Genomic DNA, 27,659 nt, shown 5'->3' on the forward strand with positions numbered 1-27,659 from the left:
ACAGAGATTGATTATTGTTTGTGCAGTATCCTAGTGAGGTACAGTAAATCTCAGAAAACTTCTTCACTTAAGCTAAAGTTAAGCATTAAAAAATGGATTTCCAAATGTCTACTTTGTATATCCTCCATATCCAAGCAGGTGTCTCAGAACTCAACTTGTTGATGTCAGGGGAGGGATAGAAGGAGACACAATGAAAGTAAGAGAGACCTTTCCTGCCAGGGCCTGGAAGGGTCTGAGCTAGGCCTTCTTTGGCTTGCTCCCTATTGGGTTGGAGGAGAAAGAAAGATGGTGGCCCTTGTTTCTGGGAGTATAATCCACCATACTGTCCTCCAAGTTACTGGAGGGATGTGGGTCCAAAGGACATGGGGTGACCTGGCCAGGACCCTCCCATACAGGATCAGTATCTTCCACTCTGTTTTGAATGTGACCAATTGAAACCACTCCTCCTTCCTAACTTTTCTCCCAGGGGTGGGAAGATCTGTGAGACCCCTAAACTCCCTTTTATGACCAGCACCCACCTGTTCTATCTAGTCAGGTTAGAAACTTACATTGTGTGCTTAATTTTTCAAATCACATTAGTCAAGTGTGACTCCTGAAGGAAGTCAAAGGTTACGGACTGATCCCACTAGAAGGAAAGCTCCTACAGGACCAAGATTTATGATGCCCCTTGCTGTATCCCTGATGCCTACAAAAGGACCTGGCAGATACTAGGTGCTCAGTTAATATGTACTAAGTATGTGTTATTGTAAGGTCTATTTTAGCTGTCTAGCATTGTAGTCAGGAAGTTAATAGTTAATAAGACCAGATGTTCTAGATTAGTCAACAGAGATCTATAAGTCTTTCCCCTTTAAAAAGAAATATCCTGCATACTTCTTGCCATACTGCCCAGGATGTACGTGTAATCAACTTTATAAAACGTACTTTTTACAAAAGTTAAGACTTACATTTTTTGTTCCCTCCATTTCTTTTTCATGAAAGGCATAGAATGACAGAGTGGGAAGAACATGATGCTTAGGTGTCATTTAAACCCCTGGCCTTCATAGCTTCAGAATTTAATTTCTCAGGCTCAACTTCTTACTTTGCATGAAGATTCATCCCCTGCAGGAGACAGGGATGTACAGGTCATGATGTGCTTAGTCCTAAGCCTGGCTCCTAGAATCCAAAGTTACTTCCCTTTCTTCCTTTCATCTCAGATCTCAAAGGAACTACAACACTGGACCTATTAAAAAAAAAAAAAAAAAAAAAAACAAAAAACCCTTCCCTGCATCAAAGCCTGCATTAGATTTATTTTTCACCACCTCAAATTGAAATGTCTTATTAGAATGAATGTGAGAAACTCAGTACTGACAATTGAGTGATCCATGTCAGGCAGTGTACCCTGACATCATCCTGGGTCGTACCACACTCTCTTTCATCTACTCTGGGGAGAGGGCAGAGTCTATGATTTTTGTCAGTCTTCCAAATTCTGCCTCATCCCCATATATATGCATGTGTGCATGTACATAGAAGAATCCAAAGGTAAGGTAAGTGTCAACTGGAACCATAATCAATTGATCTACTTACAAAGGAAGGATCTAGTTAATTTTCATTCTGCAGCTTTAACAGGTTAAACTTAAACTTATAGAAATAAACTTAAAGAAATAATGTTATGGTCACAGGGTCAGTTCATTTGCTGATGTTTTCCATGAGATGGGTGGGCATTCTTTGGCTAGTCCTGGTAGGTTTCTCTGCATGCAGTAGCCTTGTTTATGAGAGAGACACTAACTGTGATTAACTTCATATTTAGCTGCCAGAGATGGGCTCTTCTGTTCATCTAGGGCTTTTCAGCAAGGGAGCTAAAGGTATACACCCAAGCTTCAGTGTGGGCACCCCCACATCACCACTGGATCATCTGAGTATGTGTGAAGTTCTTAGCACAGGGAGACTAATATTCCAGGTAGTGGGACATGCTGCATTCTTTTAAAGCATATGGTGTCATTATAAAAGCAGACTTATCATGTTAGGAGTCAATTAAAATATCGAAGAAACTCTGCAGATGGTTTGTCTCCATCCCAGTTTGCCTTTTATCTATAGGAACACTTAGAATTGGTGAAAATGACTCATGTTAACTCTCATAAATGAGGAGCACTTAGACTAGAACCTGATTCCTAGCCATGGTTCAGTGACTTTTTAAAGTAATTCAAATGATCCCAGATCTTAATTATTTTGTAATGAATCGATTGCATGTGCAAAGAATTCAGGGTTTAGGAAAATTGAATCATATGCCCAGAAATATTTTGCTTAAATTATGTTCATTGAAATTCATTAAAATATTATGTATTTTGAGATATTAAATGGTGACTTGCACAGTAATTACTTTGTTTTGTCTTTAATTTTCAGAAACAAATAGAAAAACAGATGATCAAGAACAAAAACAAAAAGGTGAGATTGTCAAACAGTCATACTGTTTGAAAAAGTCATACCATTGAAGAATAATGATGATTTTATCTCATATCTCTAGTTAAAAGGGTATGCCACTAATTTCATTATTTCAATGATTTTATCAATAAACATTTATTAATGTTGTACATAAACATTAGGATCTAACACTCAGAGAGAGATTGCCTGGGGTCTACTCCTAGTTTTGCCATTTATATATGTGTCTGAAAAAATTACTTAAAAATTTTATCCCTCAATTTCCTCTTCCAGAAAGCTGTTTCCACAATTAAATGAAAATATATGCAAAGTTCCTAAAGCAATGCCAGGCATAGGGAAAGCACTTAGGAAGTATTAAATATTATTTATTGTTAATATGTTCACAACTGTGCTAGGTATGGGGAATCCAAAGATTACTAGAACATAGTATCTCTTTTCAAGGGACTAAATTGTTGAAAAGAAAGACACACAAAAGGTATAGCCATGTTAAAAGAATTACCTCTGCCTTCCAAAAGTTTATTACAAAGGCATCCTAATAAAATTTAAAACTCAATAATTTTGAGTTCAACTTTCACAGAGGTTCCTGAACTTATTCAGAGTGAAGATCTAAATTTAACATTAAAAGAATTATACGGCTGGTCACAGAATAGTTGTTACACTTTTAGCATCAGCTGAATGACAAAATCTTTCATAATTAAGTATAATTATAATTTCAGGAATACCTCTAATTTAGAGTGATGAGAGCAGCATCTGTGTTTGAAATTGTAGAACATATGTACTCTACAAATACTTGGTGAACTATAAAACTGTTGACTTCTGACTGTGATATCCTAGCTCACAGATTGAAGATGAGTTATCAAGTTTGTGCAGTTTTTTATGACTAGTTGTTTTTCAGTTTATTTCAAAGTAATACAAGGATGTAGTTTTACAGGTTAAGTATTAAATGTAAAGCAATAGTCCTTAGGCTATCACTTCCTGTTGCTGAGTCTCACTCATCAACCTTCTTTTAGTGCTCTCTAGTAATTCCCTGTGTTTTTCTAAATATACTTATAATTCTGTAGTTTTCTCCTCAATATTGGAAACTGTTGATTGTCTTTTAGGTGACTGGGATTGCTCCATCATTATACTCACACATGCTCTGTCCTGCCTTTCCTCCCATCTTTAAATATACTTATGACCTAACTATAATTGATAGACCAATGCTAAGGAGAAAAATCATAAAGCCGAAAGGACTGTATCAACAACCCTTGTTGAAGTTGATCACTTCCTCTTCTGCAAACACTTCCTTTTCTTGTCTTGCCCGATGCCACATTCTCTTGGTTTTCTTCTACTCTCTCCTGCTGGCTTCTTCCTAGGCTCTCTGGATAAATGCTCCTCATCTCCCTGACCTTTAAACACTGGAGGACTCAGGACTCAGTCCTCAGGGTGATTCTCTATCTACATGCACTCCCTCATTATCTCATCTAATCCTTGGCTTTAAATATTCTATATGCCAATGATGACTCATATACCCACAGCCTGGGGCTCTTCCCCTGACTCCAGACTGTAGGTCCAGCCATCTACCTGGTATCTCTCTGATGACCTCAACTGTAGGCCTAATAATGACTTCAGACTCTGGTGTGAAACAGAACTCTGGATCTTCCTCTCTTAAAACACCCAGTTCCTGTGACCCTTCTCTTTCATGCCTCTCCATCATCCATCAGCACATGTCAGCCACCTTCTTTTGGGTACATTGAGAATCCAACTCCTTCCCGCCACCTTCACCTGCTACTACCAGGTCCAAGCCATGACCATTTGCTGCCTGGGTTATTCTAGAAGTTTCCTAACTGGTCTTTCCACTTCCACCTTTGTGCCTCTATCTTCTTTTTCAATATGTAGCCACATTGATCCTTTTAAACCTATCTCTTATTGTGTTACCCAGATCCTTCCAGCATATTCTTATCTTCCTCATAGTGAAAACAGAGCCCTCTGTGATGGTTTAGAAGGCCTCATACAATCTGTCTCTGCTTTTCCTTCTGCTGGTTTCCTCTCCATCCTCCTATCTGTGACTGTCAATGCTTTGGTCCCTCCAGCACACTTACACTGTCTTCCATGCCAGGCACACATAGGAGCAAGACCTTTGCACTGGCTGCCCTCTCCAGGCTGGATGTTCTTCCCCAAGATGTCTACATGGCTTGTTCCTACAGTCTTTCCTCAGCTGTGAACCCCCGACCCTGATTTTATTTAAGATTTTAACCCCCTCGTATTCCACATCCTTACTTTTATTTTCTCCGTTGCATTTTTACCATGTGATAGAATGGGTAGTTTAATTTTTTGGTATTTTCTGGAATGAAGATACCAGGAAGAACATCTGTGCTTGTTTTGCTCACTGCTGCATCTCCTGGACCTAGCACAAGCTTGCACACAGTAGGCACTCAACAAATATGTATTGAATGAACTTCTACTGTTTTTAAATTAATAAGTATTAATAGTAAAAGACATTAAAGACTTTACATAACTCAAATTGTAGGATTAAGAGCCAGAACCCAGAAGGCACTCACCTAAAGAAACCAGAGCAATTACAAGGTCTCCTGTGACTTTATGTGGCCAACCACAGGGGACATAGGGAATCCTTGCACTTACACTGTTTGGAGCACTGAACTAACAAGGAGAAGAAAATATTTATTTTAAAACTCTTTAACCTTTGATTTCTTCATCTAGGGATGAGGATAATGATTCTTATGCCTTGGGATATGTCATAGCAGAAAGATAAGAAGAAAACATTATTTGTAAATAATAAATGCAATCTGCTAATATTAGAGTTGTCCAAATTCAACCACTGTTATTACCCAAATACCTGATCTTCAGGCTACTTTAGTTAGTAATTGAATTGATAGATTTGTACATTTAACAAAGCTGCGCCAATTTTGTAATTTAGCTAAGATGGTACTTTTTGAAACTCCACATCTATCATAATTGTAAAATCAAAGGTATTTTTAAACCCAAAAATAAGACACATAAAGAGCAGTTTTTAAATTGAATAAGTCTAGTTTTGCTTTTTTTTTTTTTTTTTTTTTTGCAATACTGGGCAAGCACTCTACCAACCGAGCTATATCCCCAGCCCATGAAAAAGTCTAGCTTTATGAAGCAATTGCAATTGCCGATATGCTCTATATCACTCAATCTGCTGGGTACCATGGAACATTTCTCCCATGGCTCCAAGGCCACTGATGTTATAGACTAAGGCCACACTCTGACATCAAGTTCACAGAAGTCTCTCTCCTCATGAGCCCAGATTCCAGAGTAATCTTACAGTTATATTCAATTACATATGATCTAAACAGCTCACATTTCAGTGACTTAAAAAAGGTAGGAGTTCATTTCTTACCCACATTCATATCCTGGGACCAGATCATGAGGGATGTAGTTCCTGTCTTGCCATTCTGTCATCCTTGGTTCATAACCTCATGTTCCAAAAGGACTATTCTTGTACCAGCTGTTATAGCTTCTTCCAGATAACAGGAAGGGGGATTGGAGGAAGTAAACTTCTTAGAAGGACATTTAACTGACAGAATTTTGTTAAAGTTAAATTTCAGTGTTTTACTTCTGAGGAAGAAAGGAATATTGAATATTGGAGGAAATAGCAATTGGTAGTCTCAGGCATGTAGTATCTTATTCTTTTTATTACTGAGATATGCTCAACCACCATATGTTAGGAACATGGCTACCATTTGATACTAAAAAGCTCATTAGGTCATCAGAATATATATACATTTTAAAAATCTATGCACTCATAAAATCAAGAAAAAAATGACCAATTACTTTGCCCTTTTTCTAGTCAGTAGGGTACAGTTGGGACCAAGCATCCTTCTTTCAGGGAGCTCCCAATAGGAAGGTCAGCTGTGCACCTCGGACTGAAGCTGTGATTACTGTTTTGAGAAAACACAACAAGAGAGTGTGCTGAAGGGAACTTATTCAAGGGAAGGTCTCCGAGCAGCTTGGCAATACCATCCAGGCAGGTATGCAAAGACTAGTGCTACTAGTCTGGAGCACTGTAGCAGACAAGAGTCTGCAAAAGTTCTGAGGAATAAAAGAAGGGCCTAAGAAGCTGGAGCATCCTAAGAAAGCTGAGAATTCATGATATGCAGTTAACAGACCATGGCAGGGAAAGAAGATATTTTTCTCCGCCTATGGGATGCTAAACCCAGCCCAGCCACATCTCTGTCCCTACCAGAGCCCTCTCTCATTAACACATTAACTGGTTAGCTTCTAGGAGGTCCACCAAATGCATTCATACAAAAGTAGGAACAGGAGAGGTGGGATCCTGTTTATCGGGTTTATTGTAAATACACAAGGACCCTCACGCTGCCTTTCATACCCTGTGCTCAGTTCAGGCCTCCAGGGCTTTGATCCTAAAGGGCATTTTCCAGGGGAGCTGGGAGCTGGGGTCTCTGGACCTGCAGGGATTACAGTGCACAGCGCCTGATGACTTTATACTACTATCCCTTAAAATTGTCCACTTAGGTCAGTACCAACCAAAAATGTTTGTAACTGAAGTATTCTATGAAGAGTGAAATGTGCAAATATAGTCAGAATTAAAAGAAATAATGAATCAGTGCTACCACCCATTCATTAAAAATTCTGCTTGAGCAAACTGTCAGTTTTGGTAGTCCCATATATTATTTTAGTCAAAGAGATTCATATGTTGCTCTTAACTGGAAGGAAGTGAGGGAAGGGAGATTTTCCATTTTCCATGGTCGAAAAAAATAAATACCATGCTTCAGTACTCAGTGAGACTTGAGTTTCATAATAACAGAAATTGAGTTTTTTTTTAAAAGGACAATTATAACTTTTTCTCAGGATGAAATGAATTATCAGGTTGAGTTATTTTCTACCTGTATTGTGTTCCCTCAAGAATATTGATGAGGAACTACTAATGAGAGTAAGAAGACCCAGTTTCTTAGAATTAATAATTATACATGATTACTTTCTTCTTTTAGGGAATTGGATTTTGTTTACTTTGGTAGAGTCAAAAGATTGAAATAGGGCTTATTCCAAAATAGGTCTTCTTTTGGGAATGCCTGATTCTGAAATTGAATCAAACTATTTATATCTGCTTTAAATACAATTGCTATATCAGTTTCTCCCCACTGGATGTCATCTTTCCCCATGTATTCCATTTTCCACAACCACAAAATGTGGATGTGAACTATAAAGTAATGCAATTCAAAGATGCTTTATTAGATGTCAAATTCCAGCATTTGTTTTTATTCATACATTTTTCAATACATATTCAGTACTTATCTTGTGCCAAAAACTGTTTTAGGCACTGGGCCTGCAAGACTAATACAACAAAGTCCCAGTTCTCATGGTACAGGTTAAGCATCCCCGATCTAAAATGCTTGGAATTACAAGTATTGTGGATTTTGAATTTTTCATATTTTTTAATATTTGCATATATCTGATAGGATATCTTGGGGATGGAACCTAGATGTAAATATGAAATTCATGAATGTTTCATACATACCTTTTACACATAGCATGAAGCAGTTTTATACAGAATTGTTAATACTTTTATGCTTGAAACAAAATTTTTCATGAAGTGGAATTTTCCACTTGTGGCATCATGTCAGTACTCAAAAAGTTATGCATTTTCAAGTATTTTGGGTTTTGGATTTTTAGATTAGGGATGCTCAATCTGAACTTATATTTTGGTGTTATTAGTGTTGTAGATAAGCAGTTTTAAAAATTAGATTATAGCAGGTAATGGCAAGTGTCAAAAGGAATACAAAACAAACAGTAGCAAGCAGTGTCACTGTATGTGTGGCCCTCTGTTGACATTTAGTCAGAGATTTGAAGAACCCAGGGAGTGACTCTCTTCTCCCATATGGCAGAAGATAATCCAGGGGTTGAAGAGGGTATTCATAGTCCCTGAGAATGTGTTCTTAGCATGTTTGAGGGTTAGCAAGCAGGTGATTGCTGGTGTAGAATGTATGAGAGAAGATGAAGGAATGGCTGATATCAGAGAAGTTGAGGGTCCAAATCACAAAGGACTTTGGAAGCCATAGTGAAGAATTTTGTATTTTCTCCAGTATGATGGGAAACCACTAGGAGATTCTGAGCAAATTAATAGGATCTGCCTTCTGTTTTCAAAGGCTTGTTCTGGCTGTAAGGATGCAAGATTGGAAGCTGGGAGACTCACTGGGAGACCATTGCAGTAGTCCAGAGGAGGAATGATATTGATTAGGATTAGGATGTAAGGTAGAGGTGGTGAGTGGAAATTGTGTGTGTGTGTGTGCACGCTTAGATAAAATACATTTGTATCATGAACTTTTCCTGTAATTTTCCTTGGATTTAGAGTAATATCTAATATCCCATTATAGTGTTCATTACAACTAAGGATACGCTTAAGCAGTACAAATGGTGAATGTCTTTTGAAAGGCGTTTATAGCTTTCTTGGTTAGTATGTGCATTCTTTTAAAAAGAATAGTGCCCCAGTGGAACACCAGATGGCACTAGAAAACAAGTCACATTGATAGGAGCCGACTCACATTTGCAATGCCACTTAAAGAAAAGGCTGAGCTGGCTATAATATAGCCAGTCAATCAGCATGGTGCAACTAGGACCTTATATGGATAGTTCTTAGTTTTCTGTATCATAAGAAAAATAAAGATAGAACCAACATGAGTAATAATCAAAACTCATTCTGATGTGTCCCTATTTTTTGAAAAAATATATCTCCTGAGAAGCTTTTCTTGTGACCCTTAAAACTGTACACAACACATTTGAACAAAGCTGTTCTTCATTGCCCTAAGGATAAAAATTAAACTCCTTGGCACAGCACAGAGCATCTTAGGCTATTGCTCCTGCTTGTGGTTTTCCTCTGTTCAAAATTTTCTTTCTCTCTCCTTCCCTTTCATCTGGCAAATTCCTAATCCTTAAAACTAAACATAGAAGTTACCTCTTCCAGGAAGCCTTTCCTGACTACACTCCCATCTTCTACCCAACCAGAGATGTGCTTCTCCTTTGTGTCCCCAAGATACTCTGTACTTCTAAATTTTTAGAATGAATTTTGAGTTTTCCCCTTAATTTCTAGGTGAAAAGCTTCTTGAGGATCAGAACCATGACTAACCCTCTCCTTTGGTATTAATCACAGTTGTCAGCTTTCCCCAGAGAAACAAAAGCAGTAGGATGTGTGTGGGTGTTTGCAGAGAAGTAAATGTAGATGGCATAGACATCAATATAAATACAGCTAGAAATATTATACAGAGTACTCCATTTTACCCCAAATCTTCTGATTTAAATGTTTATCTCACCTAAATATATAACAACATTCTTCCTCCATTCTTGCCTCCCTCCCACCCCCCATTATGTATCACCATCCACTTAATCAGAGAGATCATTCAGCCTTTGGTTTTTTGGGATTGGCTTATCTCACTTAGCAAGATATTTTCCAACTTTGTCCATTTGCCTGCAAATGTCATAATTTTATTCTTCTTTATGGTAATGTTCCATTGTGAATATATACCACAGTTTCTTCATCCATTCATCAATTGAAGGGCATCTAGGTTGGTTCCAGTTTTCTCATGCTAGACAAAGGTGCGAAAAACATACAATGGAGAAAAGATAGCCTGTTCAACAAATGGTGCTAGGAAAACTGGAAATCCATATGCAACCTAATGAAACTAAACCCCTATCTCCCCCCCTGCACAAAACTCAACTCAAAATGGATCAAGGACCTTCGAATCAGACCAGAAACCATGCACCTTATAGAAGAAAAAGTAGGTTCAAATCTTCATCATGTTGGCTTAGGATCAGAATTCCTTAACATGACTTCCAAAGCACAAGAAATAAAAGCAGGAATCAATCATTGGGATAGATTCAAACTAAAATGCTTTTTTCTCAGCAATGTGAAGAGAGAGCCTACAGAGTGGGAGAAAATGTTTGCCACACATACTTCAGATAGAGCACTAATCTCCAGAATCTATAAAGAACTCAAAAAACTTTACACCAAGAATACAAATAACCCAATCAACAAATGAGCTAAGGAAACGAGTAGACACTTCACAGAAGAAGATCTACAAGCAATCAACAGATATATGAAAAAAATGTTCAACCTCACTAAATCTTTTGGTAGCATTTTCCAACCACAGTTTCTGAAAGTGATTTTTCTTTTTTCTGACTTGCCTATTCTGGGACTCCAACTACATGTATGTTAAACTGCTTGATAACGTCCCACTGGTCTCTGAATCTTGTTTTGTTTTGCTTTTTGTTTTGTTGTTGTTCTTTTCTTTTCCCCTGCTGGATTACATAATTTTTATTCCTGTATCTTCAAGTTCACCAGTTCTTCTATTTCAAATCTGCTGTAGGGCCCATCTAGTAACATTTTCATTTCAGCTACCATTCTTTTTGGCTCTAGATTTTCAGTTACTTTTTTTTTTAAGTGTTTCTTTTTCACTATTGAGATTTATGCCTGTTCACTCATTAACACCATGTTTTTCTTGAATTATTTGTATTTATTTATAATCACTGATTCGAAGTATTACTTTTGATAAAGTTGACCTAAGTGTCAATATCTGGGTATATTATGAGGCGGTTTCTATTAACTACTATTTTTTTCTGATTGTGAATCAGGAGATTCCTGTTTCTTTGCATGCCTAGTAGTTTTTTTTAAAAGCTAGATTTGCTTGAAAACTAGATGTATATGTAATATGTTATAGCAACTCTAGAAATTTTTTTTTCTGATGACTGGTTATAGTAAGCAATTAACATGTCTGAACTCAAGCTGAAAAATCTGACTCCTCTGCAGTGTGATGCAGTTACTATCTCTGTCAGGTATTTTGTTTTCCAATTCACCATCTAAATTTCCAGTTGCTTTGTGCCCCATGTTCTTCCTTCTTGAACCCTAAGGCAGTGAGACTTCTATGTTTTGCTGCTGAAAATTTACTCACATGAGACATAACAAACCTGTAAATTTCAGCAGAAGTAGTTCTGTCTGAAGTTGATTCTCAGCTACCTCCCATACCATTTTTCTCCCCTTTTGGTATTCATGCCTCTGGGCAGTCCTCTCTCTACTGGATATGGCTGACTTGTGTGACCCACAGGATATTTTAGAAATGATAGAGTGTGGCTACCTAGGATAGGTGAGAAAAGAGGTTGCTGTCTTTACCTTGCTATTCTTTGAATCATTTGCTCTGGGGTAAACAAGCCGTCATGTTGTATATGAGCAGCCAGCTTCATGTAGCAAGAAACTTGTATAAGAGAATAAATGTAATGTTAAAGGGTGCTTCCAGTTGCTAAGTTTGGTAGTGATTTATTTTGCAGTCTCATATAGCTAATCCATCCCTCTCAAGTATCTATCTACTTTTTCTCCAGGCTCTCTGGGTTTGCCCAGAGAGGTAAAAAGTGACCATTCAGCCAGGGATTTGGGCAGAATTTACTATCAGATTAGTGTCTTAGCTCTTCTGTGTATCTCTCACTTTCAGAATTCCTCTTTAAACTTCTACCTATCCTGTTGCTCTGAATTCTGTCATCTGCTCCCTTCAGTAGGGAAGGCCACAGTTTTCCACTGACTTGAAGCAGTTGGAGAACACCCCCTTGCAATAAAAGCCACAGACTCGTTATTCCTACCTAAAGCAGAAACAGTTTTTCAAGAATAAGTGCTTTAGGTTTCTGCCTGAATTCAATAATATGTCTTCATAAACTGTTTTAATGTCTTAGTGATATTTCATTGACTTAATACAATGCTAGTACAAATATTCTCTGAATTCTAGAAAAGCTGAGCATCTCAATTTGTAAGCCCTTCTGGAATCCCTGACTCTGAGCTGCTTATTTATAATTTTTGCTCATTTTTTTCTGAAACTGTTGAACTGGGATTTTTCTTGTTGATTTTAGGATTTTCATTTGTGTTATTGTTACTTAGTCCCTGATTGGTTTTTGATATTGGGAATATAACATCTCAGTGGTTTCTTTCTTGCCTCCTCATATATAATGTCTTGCAGATTCATAATGGTTGGAATAAGTGAGCACATGAATGAATATGTGAGAGAATGACTGGAATCAGGTCCAACAATCCCTCCTGACTATCATATTTTTCTATTCCAAACTAACAAAATATGTACAAAAGCATTGAACAGACTTGATTTGGATGACTTGCAAGCTTGAGAAGTGCAAAGTGTAAACCTTCCCTTGATGAATTTACTCATTCATCTTGTTGAGAAAAGATTTGTAGTACCTGACTTTGAAGATATCTATCATTAAGTTGCAACTATTCAGTCTTTGAGTTTCCTTTCCATTGATGTGTGCAGGCTCCATGAAGTCATCACTACCTTGAACATAATTACAGCTTGGTCATTATAATAAGATTTTTGTCTTTTAGCTGCCCATTGAACAGACTTTAACTCATTGTTTTAGCAGTCCTAAAACACTAGGTGTTCCTCATTATTGGTACTAACAGTCCATGTAGATGTTGTGGCACCAGCTGGTGGTTCAGTTCAGGCCACACCATGATGCCTTAGTAATTTCCCCTTATTGTAGAAGAGCAATGTAGCAATAGCACATTTAAACTAACTCAGGGAAAAGCTTTGAAAAGCCAATCTCCCTCCCACCCTTGCAGCTGTGAAAAGAGGTTATGAGATAACTGCTGTTGAAGATTTATTATAGTCATTACATTCAACAGCTACAGTAGTTTTAGTGGTTCCTAAAATACACCAGCAGTTATTGTCTGATTACTTCTACAGATAAGTTAATTATAGGAGATTTCTGACTCTTATACAAGTCTGATTTAGAGAGGAGTTTAATTACAGCAATTTCAGTGATTCTAAATAAGCTCAGCATATATTACCAGTCTCAGCAAGTATAGTAGAGGTTTTTAGCTGTGTTGAAATACACATTTGCTTTGTTTTTATTTTTCATTTCATGATTTTAACCGTACTGTAGGACATGTGATAGATAATTCAGGACACCTGTTTCCGCCAGAGTGAATCTTCAGTCAAACACACCACAGGACAATAATAGCAAATTCTTCGTTATCATTAAAATCCCATTCTAATGCTTCCCATTGAGCACTCCACGTTTTACAAAGCTAATTTGTGTAATGATTGTGACAGTGTGAGCAGGAAAACAAAATAGTTTTCTTAAAGGAACAAAAAAAAAAACAGATGAATGCATTTTTATTAAAATTATCATTAGGATCTTAATTTTTTAATTGATAGGAACTGAGGCATTGTCTTTAAATCAGGATACTCCATATTTGTGTGTGTTCATACCTTGTCTGTATGTGAAAAACTTAAAGATTAACATAATAGTAGCATATGCCCAAACTAACTTAAAATTAAACTAGTAAAAATGTACCATAAAAAGACAGTGAGTAATTGAATATATTCATTGATTTAATCAAGACCTTAAATTGGAGAGGGCATTGATTTGAAGTATACACTACTGAAAATTACCTTCATCTGAGCTCTGTAGAGCTCTTTCCCCAGAATTTTTTCATCCTTGTGGTATAATGGTAGGTTCTACGGGCATTTGCAACAATAATTCTTGTCATCTGTTTATATATTTTCACTTAAAAATGAAGTATATTTTGACAACAGAAAGTACAATAGCTCACTCTTAGGTGCAGTTTTGCTTTCCATGGTTTTAGTTACTCATGGTCATCTACTGCCTCCAACACAGAAATACCTATCATCGGAAGGTCAACAGTAGCCTAACACTATCATAGTGCCTGCAAGAGTCTCCTCACTTGATCTCCTCAGGCAGACATTGTATCATCTCCTGTCGTCACAAGGAGGGAGAAGGGAATACAGTAAGATATTTTAAGAAAAAGAGAATCCACATTCACACATTGACTATGGTATACTGTTATACTTGTTCTGTTTTATTATTAGTTATTGTTAATCTCTAAATTTGCTTGATTTTTAAATTAATCTTATCATGTGTATGTATGCATATAAAAGACTATAGTATATATGGGGTTCTATCTGTGGTTTCAGACATCCCTGGGGGGTCTTGGAATATATCCCCCTCAGTCAAGGGGGACTATTTCTTTGGTAATAGTGAAAATAAATCAAGTCTTCTGTTTCAGTTTGGGTGATTGTACTACATTCTGCCTGTGTGGGGAGCCAGTCTACTATCTTTCCTTGGCACTGTGGAATGTTAGTCATGCTTCCTTTTTGCTAGAATGCTCTTTCTTCTTCCACTTCATCTAGTCAGATCCTGCAGTCCTTTCTTCTTTTGTAGTCCATGGTCTGTCTCATTTGTGCACTTTCACCTTGCTCTGATTCATTTTTTGCTAAATCTTGCAATGTAAATCAGGACTAAGAGAATAAGTGTAACACATTGTCACTTGCCGCCTACCCATGCTTACACTTCAGGTACTGAAGAACATTGTTTTTATTAATGATGCTTTCAAAGGTCCAACTCTTTCTTATACTAGTAGTAATGGTTGCATGGATGCCAACAGAGGTGGGGAGAAAGGTGAGTCTTTGCTGATGCTGCAAACATCCTGCTTGGGAAGGACAGTGACTGCCTTTGGCCTTTGACTAGGAGGAACTCACTTCCACTTCTGGGCTGCATATTGCCCCAAGTTACCCCAAGTCGCCCACCTCTCCCACTGCACCCATGCTGTGCTCTATTCACCCTGCCATCCCAGCCAGGGACAGAAATTTCTTTTCAGGGATTTTGCTGCTTAACTCTTTGAGGTCACTAACTTAATGTTCATCATGTGTAGATCACTCAATATCTGAAGACCCAGAACAAAGCACATATTGAAGATATTTTTCTATATGGGATAAATTGGGGGAAAACATAACCCTAAAATAAAAAGCAAATGCTTTCTACTTTATTGCATTTACTATTGCTTTCTACTCAAAGGACCTGGACATGCCTTATACTCAACATTTACCGGGTCACAACAATCAACCCATTCTTGGGTTACCAGGGAGAAATTTTGTATTCCTTTGAACTTGTAAAGCAATAAGGGAACATCTCTGAAGTGGTTAAAGGCATTTCTTTTATGGTACCTCTCCCAACTTGAAGGAGTAGATATATTAACCACTTAAGGTAAATATATGGCAACTTATATTGTAAATTCTAAACTCATTTCAAATCAAGTGTATAGCTGTCCAATGGTTATGGTAGAATAGAGAACACTGTGAATTTTTCCCTTTGAGTTAATATTTTTTTAGGAAGCCAGAATGTGTGGATGAAAGGAATAAGAATAGGGAATATATGTATGTATGTATGTAAGTGTGTGTGTGTGTGTGTGTGTGTGTGTATGAAGATATATACATATATACTAATACATTTATTTTATAGGGATTTCATTTGTGTTGGATCAAGGAATATGCTCTCTCCCTTGTCTTGGAACTTCAGCCAACTCTTGCATGTTGACCCTTCTTAAAGAATGGAAATGGGAACTGAATAAAGGAGATAAGAGCTTCTAGTCAAGGAGGATAATGCATTAATTTAACAAACATTTGGGCTTCTTTTTTGTGCCTATCTCTGTGGTGCTCTAAAAATAAACCAAATAACTACAATATAAGGTGGTAGAGGTTGTGAACAGATTGCCTTGGGAACATCAAACAGTGAAGAACCTACTGCCGGGGAGTGGTATGGTCCGGAAACAGCTAAAGCCCTCCTGAAGGGACATTTGAATTACCTTAGTTAGTGATTGAGGGTGTGGTCCATGTAGTAGTTCTGTGAATTCAGATACTGAATGATTTTTAGTGAAAGGGATGATAATAGGTTGATAAAGAAAAAAGACCACAGGTGTATCTGCATATACCAGACCCACCCTTACTCCAACAGGATGCATTTTTAGGGTATTGTGGGCAATGCTAACCAGAAAGCAGGTCATTTTGTTTGGAATCCTGTCTTGAAACCTGAAACCATGACTTTTTTGGGGAAATTAGCATAATTCATGTTTGTTTTTTATTTCAGTGACTTTTACAGTTTCTCTACTTTGATTCTTTAAAAGTACCTTGAAAAATACCTCCATGATGACTTCTGTTTGTCCCGTTCCTGTTTCACTATGTGGGAATATAATTACAGTCTACTTCTAGGACTCTCTTTATTATTTATCTGGAGCTTTCAGGCCAATTAGCTATGGTTATTATAATATTAACTTGGTTCAAGTTGTGAAAAGTACACTTTAAACTTGAAATAAAGATGCATGAAATCTATTTATACAGCATAAGGCCTTTAATTGATATCCTTTACATAAAAGCCAAGGTTTGATAAAGTTGTGTTTCAGGTAATAACCTTGATTTTTATGCTTCATTGAAATTTGGCTCCTCTCCCCCAAGGATCACCAACTTCTTTGTGCATTTATACCATCATATTGGTGATGTTATTACTAATGTCATTCAGCTAGTCATAAGGTGGAAGTAGCGTTAATTGCAAATTATAGCTTCAACATAAAAACCAATGAACTTGGTTGAGCTTTTAATTTTGCTGCCTTGTCACTTTGATTCATATTGCATCTTGCTTTTTAACTGCTGCCACGAACCCCGTGTGCATTTCTCTGCAGTATATTTTTTCATGCCACTTTCAGACAGTCACTAGAGTCAAGCAGTACAGGACCCAGCAGGGTATGTGTTGTTGTGCCATTAATTGCCTACCTCTGTGCCTTGTGTGGAAGGAGGCCAGAGGCAGATTGTCTTTTACCCCCTGAGAAGTATGATAATAGCTTGACAATGCGCTTCCTGGAGAATTTCTCTGTGATTATAAAACGCAAGTGAAGAGACTTGTTTGAAAGGAAGGGAGAAATGAGGAGTATCTTTAAATTGCCTTTTGGATTAATGGTATCAAACACTTGGTGCATTGGCACCAGTGTGATAGAAATACTCACATGATGTTTCCACTCCTGTTCAGGCATCAAGATTGAGTTTTGAGTCTGATCTGTTTTGTTTTTAGATTTAAGTGTGTGGCCGAATGTGGTATTTGGAGGTTGAAGCACTTATTTACATTGTAAGAAATTTAGAGGTACAAAATTGCCTTTCAGTCTATGTCAGCCATTGAAGTAGCCATTATTATTATTATTATTATTATTATTATTATTATTTTATTTTTTTAATCCATAAGCATTTAAATTACTTCTGCTAGTGTTACTCAACACTCAAAATTATTGGAGTGTACTATAAAGTGTCCTTGTTCAGAGTGTCATCTCAGTTCTACCAATTCTTAATTGCAATTTGATCTTGGAGACACATCTTTGGGCCTCTTGGAGCTTTTCTTTCTCCATGTATAAAATAGGAGCTAATTCTACTTGCCCTCCTATAGTTTTTCTGCACGTTGCATGACCATGTTGGTTTGTCACTGGTGTCACACACTATAGATAAAGTCAACTATCATTATTACTTCCCCTCCAGTGATTATTTTATATAAAATGCCATGTTATCCCCAAATCCATATGTAAAAGAAGGATAGTACTGTTCATTTGTGTGTGTGTTCCTCTTCCAAGAGGCTGTTGATGAATGTGATCAACATTATTCACATGACATCCCAGTGTACGTAATGTCTTAATTGCGAGAAAAGATGCTAAATCCCCAGGGATGTTTCTCTAGAAGTGTTTATGTGTGGAAAGTGAACATCCACAAGCCGAATGAGGTGTGAGGATATTGGGGAGTTGTTTGAGGTATGCTTTTCATGGCATCTCATTAAAGAGTAAGTTAAGTTTTCTTTCTACCTTGGGTGTTAAATCTTTATTAACACTGGAGTTTGAAAACAGCTAACAAAAAAAAGCAAAATGCTTAAGGGATTTATTGTAAGACTCAATAGTGCCATTAATTTCCATGTGTGCTTTAAATTGCTGGGGTAAAATAATGTATTCAGCAAGGAAGCAAGTTCCTGCTTCCTCCCATGAGTCTCCTTGATTGTGCAATTGGTATCTCATTCTTTAATTAAACTTGTCCAAAGATAGGATCAGCTAAAGTGTTTACTGTATAAATAGTTTTCATTCCCAGTGTGCAAGCTTAAAACCATGGTAAAAAAGAGTTTGCCATCTGTTAAAAACCAAAACATGTGGTGTGCTGTTGCATAAAAATAAACCACACATTATTCATAAAAAGGATCACAACACATATCATATCTTTGGGACTGACAATAATGTGTGATGTTTTGGAATGTCACCACTTCTCTCCTAGTGACAGTATGTTCAGTAACGCATTATGTTAAACAACACGATCATCTATAAACATCACAAAACTAAAGCATGGATTTTGGTTCAAGTGAAATAACTTTATTTAAATGTGAATTTTACTGATAAGAAATGGCAGTTTTAATTTTTTCTTTGATATATTCAAATTTAATTATTCCTAAGAGTTTTATTTTCAAATCTTTTTTTCTCCCCTAAAATTTAACCACCTAGTTAAACCAGGAATTTAACTCTTCCTCTCTCCACATGCTGCCATTCTCTAAACCTTCTCTCCCTGTGCATCACAACCATAGGATCTTCCTACCTCTACTTTTTGGCCTTCTGCTAATATGTATCTATTGTAAGGAAGCTTCCTGAAACAGGTTGTTAATGGTGATTCATTAAAGCAAACAGTGATACCACATTTTCTGCAGAGCAGTCTAACCTCCTCAGGTTATTCTTCAAGAAACACTCTGATCTGTTTTCAAGCCGCCTGTGTATGCTTGACTCTCACTGTCCTTGTCCCAGCACCCTGAGACTCCACCAGAATTTTCATGAATTTCTGACCTCCCTCCTTTTTCTTTCTACCCCTACTCTTGTCTCTTTCTTTGTAATATTTTTCCCAACCTCACATCTGAAATTATTCTATGCTTTTAGGCTCAGATTAAACATCAGGTTCTTCCCAAATTCTTCCCTTATTGTACCAATTAGAAGTAACACTTGTTTCTTTGTTTTCCCAAAGCACTTTGTAATTCTTATATTGCCTGATAAGTTTCAACCTTCTATTTTAGTCATTAATCTGTTTACTCCCCTCATCACCACTTTCTAGTGTCTGGAGTACTTAAGGATGGGGATTATAATCAGTTCATCTTTTTGTCCCTACACTAACTAAGGGACACTCAATAGATATGTGAGGCATTCAATAAATATGTGCTAAAATGGTAGTTCATTATGGTCACTCATTAGAGCCAACAGTGATACCACATTGTCTGGAGAGCCAGGCGTGTATTGGCTTTAATGAGGTCATAATGTCACTCATTATGCTGTACAGAATTCAAAATTACCAGATTAATGCAGTGAAGAAATTTAGATTACCAGGTAAGGGAGAAATTATCATATTCTACATTGGATTTTCAATAAATATACATAACAATAGCTATGGAGGTCCTAAAATGTTTTTGGTACTCTTCTGCTCAGTGATTCTTATTGGATGATTAATATCTCACAGAACTATGTGGGAGGTTCTGACTCATTTGTTTCAGGCACAACCAATTGCAATCTTTGGACCTTGTTTAGATCCCACTTCAGATTAATAAACCAAAGATATAAAATTTTAAGGTAACCATAAAAAAGTAATATTATGGCATTTGCAGATAAATGGATAGAGTTGGAGAATATCATGCTAAGTGAAATAAGCCAATCCCAAAAAACCAAAGGTCAAATGTTTTCCCTGATAAGTGGATGACGATATATAATGGGGGTCGGGAGGTGGGGAGTAAGAGAAGAATGGAGGAACTTTATGTTATGTAGAAGGAAATGAGAGGGAGGTATGAAAAATGTATGAAAATGTATGAAAAATGGTGGGATGAGACAGACATCATTACCTTATGTACATGTATGATTACAGGAATGGTATGAATCTACATCATGTACAACCATAGAAACAAAATGATATACCCCATTTGTGTACAGTGAATCAAAATGCAGTCTATTAAAAAATAAATAAATAAATAAATAAAGGAAAAAAAAGTAAATCCTGACTATCCAGTGAAAGTATTCAACCTTAATATTCAGTTATTCTTAATTTTTTTAGATATTACAATAGTATAGTGGTTACATTTTTATATTTATTACAAGAGTTTAGGATACTTGCCAAAACTAAGGTCATGAAGATTTTTTCCTCTTGATTTTTTTCTGGAAGTTTTATAGTTTTAGGTTCTACATTTAGGTCTGTGCTCCACTCTAATTTAGTTTTTTGATAGCAAAGGTATGGGAAGCGGTTCGTTTTGAAATATGTATATGCAGTTGTCCCAGCAGCATTTACTGAGCAGGTTGTTCTTTTACCATGGTATTGCCTTTGCACATTTGTTGAAAATTAGTTGTCCATATATGTGTGAGTGTACTTCTAAACTCTTCTTTTCAGTTCTGTTGATCTGTTTTACTATCCATACACAAATACCATACTGCTTTATAAGGCATCTTGAAATCAGGGAATGTTAGTCTTGCCACTTTGTTGTTTTTCATGGTTGTTTTGGCTATGGTAACATTTCCTTTCCATTTCCATATGAATTTAAAAATCGGTTTATCAATTTTTACAAATATAAAAAGTCTGCTGAGACTTTGACTGTAATTGAACAAGGAAAATTTATGTATTTGGGAAGAATTAACCACCTTTACTGTGCCAAGTCTTCTAATCCATGAGCATTCTGTATCTCTCCATTTAATTAGGTCTTTGGAAATTGCTGTCATGGGTATGTTATGGTTTTACATGTAAAGTCTTTTGTAACTTTCTTGGACTTATCCATAAGTATATCCTATTTTGGATGCTATTATAAGTGGCATTGCTTTGTAATTTTAACTACCTTGTAATTTTTTTAATTATGTTTATTAGTAGTGAAAAAGACAAAATGCTTTTTCTACGTTGATCTCATATCCTGCAACCTTGATAAACTGTTTTCACATTGCTTTTTTTATAGATTATATATGATTTTATACAAAGATTTTCATGTTATGTATAAAGACAGTTTTACTTCTTTCTTTCCAAATAGGATGCTTTATTATTTTTTTTCCTGCCCAATTCAGTGGCTAGAGCAGAAAGGAAGTCGTAAGAGTGGCCATCTTACCAGCCCCATGGAGCATCCCTGTCATCCCAGCAGCTCAGGAAGCTGAGGCAGGAGGATCTCAAGTTCAAAGTGAGCCGTAGCAACAGTGAGGTGCTAGGTAACTCAGAGAGACCCTGTGTCTAAGTGAAATATAAAATAGGGCTGCTGATGTAGCTCAGTGGTTGATTGTCCCTGAGTTCAATCCCAAGTTTCCCCCTCTATCGCACTCCCTGCCCGCAGAGAGACACGACACCTGGTTCTTTTCAGCTCTTTATTGCGCGCGTCTGCCATGGTTTCTCTCTCGCTTCTTCTTCCTCTTTTGGGGGAAGCTACACCTCACTATATGCCCCCAAGCGACCAATCATCATACAGAGCACGAGGGGAGAGCGTGGACAGATACAGGCAGCATATACAGGCATGCAGTGATCATGTAACGTCCATGAGGGGGCCTCAACCAATCACTGAAACTTCCTCAAGTGACATCAGTTGTTTGCACACAAGCTAGCTACACTCAACCACACTGGCATCCTGCCAGGCGCCATCTTGGCCTTGCCACACCTAGGGCCAGGGGTCCGGCCGAAACCCCGACAGTTCCCCCTTTTCTCTTTTAAAAAGAAAAGGAAAGCTCGGGACCGTGCCTGTCTTAGGCGGAGTGGTCAACCACCGTCCTTACCCGTCATCGGATAACTGCAGAGCATGCTACAGCTCCTGTCTTAGGTTGGTACGGAGTCACCTCCTTCCTTACCCGTCTGGCTAGCGGTCCAGCATCGTGAGCCATACTTGTGGGGAACTGCTGGCCTCTAGGGCAGCCATGGCCTGATGGAAGATGATACGATCTCTAGCTTGATCTCGGCGCATGCGCATGACAAAGCGCGTGAGGAAGATAACAGTAATAACCATGAGGATACAAAAGGCTCCCATACCTGCCCATTGTTTTACAAAACTGAAAGAAGAGGATAGCCAATTTAGCACTTCAGACATTGGAGCTACACCAACTCTAGTAGCATTAAGGCTAACAATTTGAGATCTAAGAATAGCAGTAAGATTATCAAATTCGTAAGACCAGTTGGTACGTAGCTGAACAGACAAGATTCTAGACAAGTTTGCTGCATAGCTGAAGTTATGGTAAGCTACAGGTGTAACGCACAGTCCCGCCAGATGATAAATACATCCCACGTTTAACAGTTCCTGTAAAATGTCCATTTGTTCTTGAAGTAAGTCCACTCGCTGGTTTACTAAAAGAATCCCTGCTTTTAAGTGTTGATCCACTGTCTGCTGAGTAGATGTTGGTTTAGGGTCTCTTTAGTCTATAAGGCTGCAGCTGTATTTTCGGCCAAGTGATTGTTGTTGCTGTCTGTATGGTTGTGTCAATGCTGCTGCTGCAGAGGCTGCAATGGCAGTGATCACAACTGCTGTGATGCCAAGATCTCTTCTGTTTCTTAATAATAGCACTGGCAGTTCTGTATCTGTAACAAAGACTGGGACTGGTAGGAAGGTAGGAATACGCATTAAGACTGATCATGAGAACCTAGAAGCATTCCAACATTGAGAGAGATTGAGAGAAACATCTTTTTTGTTTGTTAGCAAAAACATAAAAGGGGGGAAAAAACACAAACTGGCGTAGGTGGAAACGTAATATTTCTGGTCCTCCTAAGAGAGCAAAGAAAGGTTGTAAATTAGTGTATCCTGAGGTCTAAGTGAAGAGTAGCCAGCTGTAGAAGGATTGACACGTCTCATGCCTAAATGAACATCATTATTTGTAAAATTATCATTAAAATTGGGAGTGAAGAAGAACCCTTGTTGAACAGGAGAAGCTGGTATAGGCAATCCCGTAGAAGCATTAGTGCTAAATATGGGAGGGAATAAAGAGGAGGTATTAGTTAAAGGCAGAGGATATGGCCAAACTCTAACTATTGCCCACAGGTCTCGAGTCTTCACCGGTGTCAATGTCATCATTAATAGGGCGCTTATCAGCACGATGTTCTTCATCGTTGTTTTGATGCACCAGTCTAGTCAACCTTTCAGGTATCCAGATCGGTGTTTGCTGATCCTGCGGGAAAACACAAACAGACCCTCGGACCCACCGAAGAACTGGATCTGGGCCTTTCCATGTTCCTGTGAGAATATCTTTCCATTTTACCCACACTTGAGTACTTGTGGGATTAGCATGCCTTTCTGCAGCCGTATGTCCATTCTTATCCACATTTAAAAAATTTAAAATAAAAAGTACTAGATTTAGTTTATCTTTAGGTGCTCTAAAGTCAGCACCTATTCCCCCTTTTTGTTTTATTAGATAATTTTTTAACGTTAAATGAGTGCGTTCCACTATACCTTGTCCTTGAGGATTATAAGGAATTCCTGTGATGAGCTGTATATTAAAATTTTGTGTAAATTGAAGAAAACTTTTGGATGTGTAAGCCGGCCCATTATCAGTTTTAATGATTTTTGGGACGCCCCAGGCTGCAAATGCTTGTAAGCAATGTTGTACAACATCTTTAACTTTTTCCCCAGTGTGAGCAGAGGCCATGATCACCCCTGAAGCGGTGTCTACTGAAACATGAATATACTTAAGGTTTCCAAATTCTGAAAAATGAGTAACATCCATTTGCCAAATATGATTAGGTAATAGTCCCTTTGGATTTACTCCAACAGACTGTACTGGAAATAGAGGAGCACAATGTTGACATGTTTTAACAATTTGTCTAGCAACATCTTTAGAAATATTGAATTTTCTTTTAAGGGTAGTGGAATTAACATGAAATTGGGTATGGAACATTTTAGCCTGTTCTAACATAGTAAAAGCAAAAACAGTTTTTGTTGCCCTATCAGCTTCAGCATTAGCTCCGGCAAGTGGACCAGGCAGTCCAGAATGAGCTCTAATATGTCCTACATAAAAAGGATACTTGCGGTCCAAGATTAAGGCACGTAAAGTACAAAAATAAGGAGCAACAGCGGACCCATCAGGGATATAAGGAACAGTCTCCAAACAAGGCACTGATTGTACTATATAATGACTGTCAGATAATAGATTGAAAGGCTGTTCTATCATAATGTTAAAAGCTAAAACTACTGCAGCAAGTTCTACTACTTGGGCAGATGAAGGAGGAAGAATTATAGTTTCTGTTTTATTTTCAATTATTACAGCTCCAACTCCATTTTTTGAACCATCAGTAAAGACCGTTTGGCAATTTGGCAAAGGCTGTGTTCTGGTAATTTTAGGGAATATAACAGGAGTGTTTTTACAAAATTGTATCCAAGGATGTTTAGGATAATGATTATCAAAAGTTGCTGTAGTTGAACAGTGTAAAACAGCCCAATCGTCATCATGTTGAACTAACCACTGTATTTGAAGTTTGGTATAGGGGACAATAACAATCTTAGGGTGGCTTCCAAATATTGTAATACAGGCTTCAAACCCCTTATATATCAACTGAGCTGTGGCTTTTGGAAATGTCTGTAACTGTTTTGTAGGCGATGCTGGGAGATTAATACTTTGTAAAGGTCCTCCTTGCCATATAATTCCATATGGACTATGTTGTTCTGGAATAATGATTAACATTAGAGGCTGGGATGGATCACATCTTTCTGTATGATCTGACTGTAATCTTTGTTCCACCAGTGTAAGAGCTCTTTGTCCTTTTGGAGTAAGGATCCTCGGGGAACAAAGATCAGGATCTCCCTTAAGTATATCAAATAAAGGTTTTAATTTTCCTGTGGTAATTTTTAAATATGGCCTAATCCAATTTATATCTCCAAGAAGTTTTTGAAAGTCATTTAAAGTTTTAAGTTTACTAGTTCTAATAGTTAATTTTAGTGGCTTTACCATAGTAGCCGTAAGTTTAGTGCCCAGATATTCTTGAGTTTCTCCCATTTGTAACTTTTCTGGAGAGATGTTTAAACCATATTGTTGTAGAGTAGATGTTAAGAATTGCAAAGCCTTTTCTAGTAATAGTCTATTTTTATGGCAGATAAGGATATCATCCATATAATGATAAATTAATAAATCTGGAAAAGTGTCCCTTGTAGGTTTTAAGGCTCTGTCTACATATATCTGACATAAAGTGGGACTATTAGTCATGCCTTGAGGCAGTACAGTCCATTCAAATCTTTGATCAGGCTGTGCATGATTGAGAGAAGGTAAGGTAAAAGCAAATCGCCAACAATCCTTTGCATGTAATGGAATTGAGAAAAAACAATCCTTTAAGTCTAAAATAATGGTGGGCCAATTTTTAGGTAAGGCTGTGATTAATGGCAATCCCCGTTGTAGAGGACCCATAGGAAACATCTGTGCATTGATAGCCCTTAAGTCATGTAATAATCTCCATTTTTCAGACCTTTTTTTTAATGACAAAAATGGGTGTATTCCAGGGGGAAGTAGAAAGTTGTAAATGACCTTCTTGTACTTGTTTTTGTACTAATTTATGAGCCGCTTGTAACTTTTCTGTAGTTAAGGGCCACTGTGGAATCCATTGCGGCTTATCATCTTTCCAAACTATTGGAATAGGTGTAATAACAGTGGCCCCTACATAAAACCCAGCCCTTTGAAATCATTTTTTGGAGGAGGAAGGGGGATGGGCTGTGAAGACCCTTGTTGTTCCTTCCCTAATCCTAGACCTTCTGTATACTTCATTTTTCTCATCATACGTGTTGCAGGTTTAGAATTAATGTTTGTTGTCAACTTAGCATTCATCTGAGTTAAGACATCCCTTCCCCATAAAGAAATAGATATTTTACAAATATATGGTTGGAAAACCCCTGAATGACCCTCATTATCCCTCCAAGACAGTGAAGCAGCACTCTGGTTAGGCGATTGAGCCACTCCCAACCCTAGTAAATTTTGATTAGCTGTAACTATAGGCCAACCTTTGGGCCAAACTGCCTCACTTATTATACTTTTATCAGCTCCTGTGTCCAGTAATCCTATAAAAGGTTTATGCCCTACTGCTAATTGAATAATAGGTCTATCTTGGAGGTCCATAGTAAAATTAGCCCAGGGTCCGCCTGTAGACCCGAATCCTTTATCTCCTCTTGTTGTTTCCTTACTAGGCCATAAGTAATGCTGGCTAGGCAAAATTAACATTTGTGCTATTCTGTCTCCTGGAGAAATGACTGTAATCCCTTTGGGTGAAGAAACCATAGCCCTAACTTGTCCTTGAAAGTCTGGATCAATTACTCCTGGGTGGACTATAAGACCTCTTAGAGTAGAAGAACTTCTGCCCAGGAGCAATCCTACTGAGTCTGTAGGAATATTGCCATCCCAGTCTGTGTCTAACATCTGTACACCCATTTCGGGCGTTAGTACGAGTCTGGAGGTGGCACAGATGTCCAGTCCTGCGCTCCCTGAGGTGGCCCTTCTTTCTTGGGTTTCATCCCTTTTTCTGTTGGTGGATACCACTGCCGTGGTACTTGTTGAATTACCCCGTATATTTGTTGTGGGCCCCGGGGTGGGCCCCTCACCCCGTTTTTTTGAAGTTTAGAATTAGCTGATAGAAAATTTCCTTCTTTATCCCTTACTGAATGACATTGATTAAGCCAGTGATTTCCTTTCCGGCAACGAGGACATATTTTAGGCCCTGACCCATGCCAGGGAGACCCAGAAGGACAATTTGCTTTAAAATGACCCATTTGACCACAAGTAAAACAAGCCCCAGGAGTTCCTCGTCTTCCACCCCCTCGTTGACCTAAGGCTGCAGCAAGTGCGGTAGTTTGTCTATCAAGGGCTGCAACAAAGGCCGCACTATTTTCAGTGGACTCATTAATGTCCTTACAGACTCTTAAGTAAGTAGTCAAATCCTTATTTTTTCATGGCCTTATGGCGTCCTTGCACCATATGTTTGTCTGTTTATATGCCAATTGTTTAATCAGTGGCATGGCCTGTTCTGCATCCCCAAAAATTCTTGAAGCCGTTTGTATCAACCTATCTACAAAGTCTGCATAGGGTTCATTACTTCCTTGAGTCACTTTTGACAACTGTCCTTGTAAATCCCCTGTTCCTTGTAAAGTTTTCCAGGCCTTGATAGCAGCCACAGCAATTTGAGCATATACTGCTGGATGAAAGTTAAGCTGTGCCTGTACTCCCTCATAGGGTCCAGTTCCCATTAGCATATCCCTGTCTACTTGTGGGTTTCCTGCAGCTGTGTTATGCCTTGCAGTATCTGTTGAAAGTTCCTGCCAAGCTGTTTTCCACATGAGGTACTGTCCTCCTGATAATGTGGCTCTAGCTAAATTAGTCCAATCCAAGGGCAACAGATTTAGAGACATCATGGTTTCCACCAGAGACACCGTAAAGGCTGATTGAGGCCCATAAG

The 27,659-nt window shown here is 37.9% G+C and overlaps 1 protein-coding gene across 5 annotated transcripts in view; it reads left to right on the top strand.

Moving 5' to 3' along the window:
• Positions 1 to 27,659, top strand: part of Asph (aspartate beta-hydroxylase) — a 222,989-nt gene that overhangs the window by 95,195 nt on the left and 100,135 nt on the right. For all 5 annotated transcript variants that reach the window (XM_047553821.1, XM_047553827.1, XM_047553834.1 and 2 more), the window contains one exon: positions 2,380 to 2,421. In XM_047553821.1, coding sequence (XP_047409777.1) covers positions 2,380 to 2,421 — 42 coding nt within the window. The remainder of the gene's footprint in view (positions 1 to 2,379; positions 2,422 to 27,659) is intronic.

This window comes from Sciurus carolinensis, chromosome 1 (assembly GCF_902686445.1).
Source record: "Sciurus carolinensis chromosome 1, mSciCar1.2, whole genome shotgun sequence".
Taxonomy (NCBI): Eukaryota; Metazoa; Chordata; class Mammalia; order Rodentia; family Sciuridae; genus Sciurus; species Sciurus carolinensis.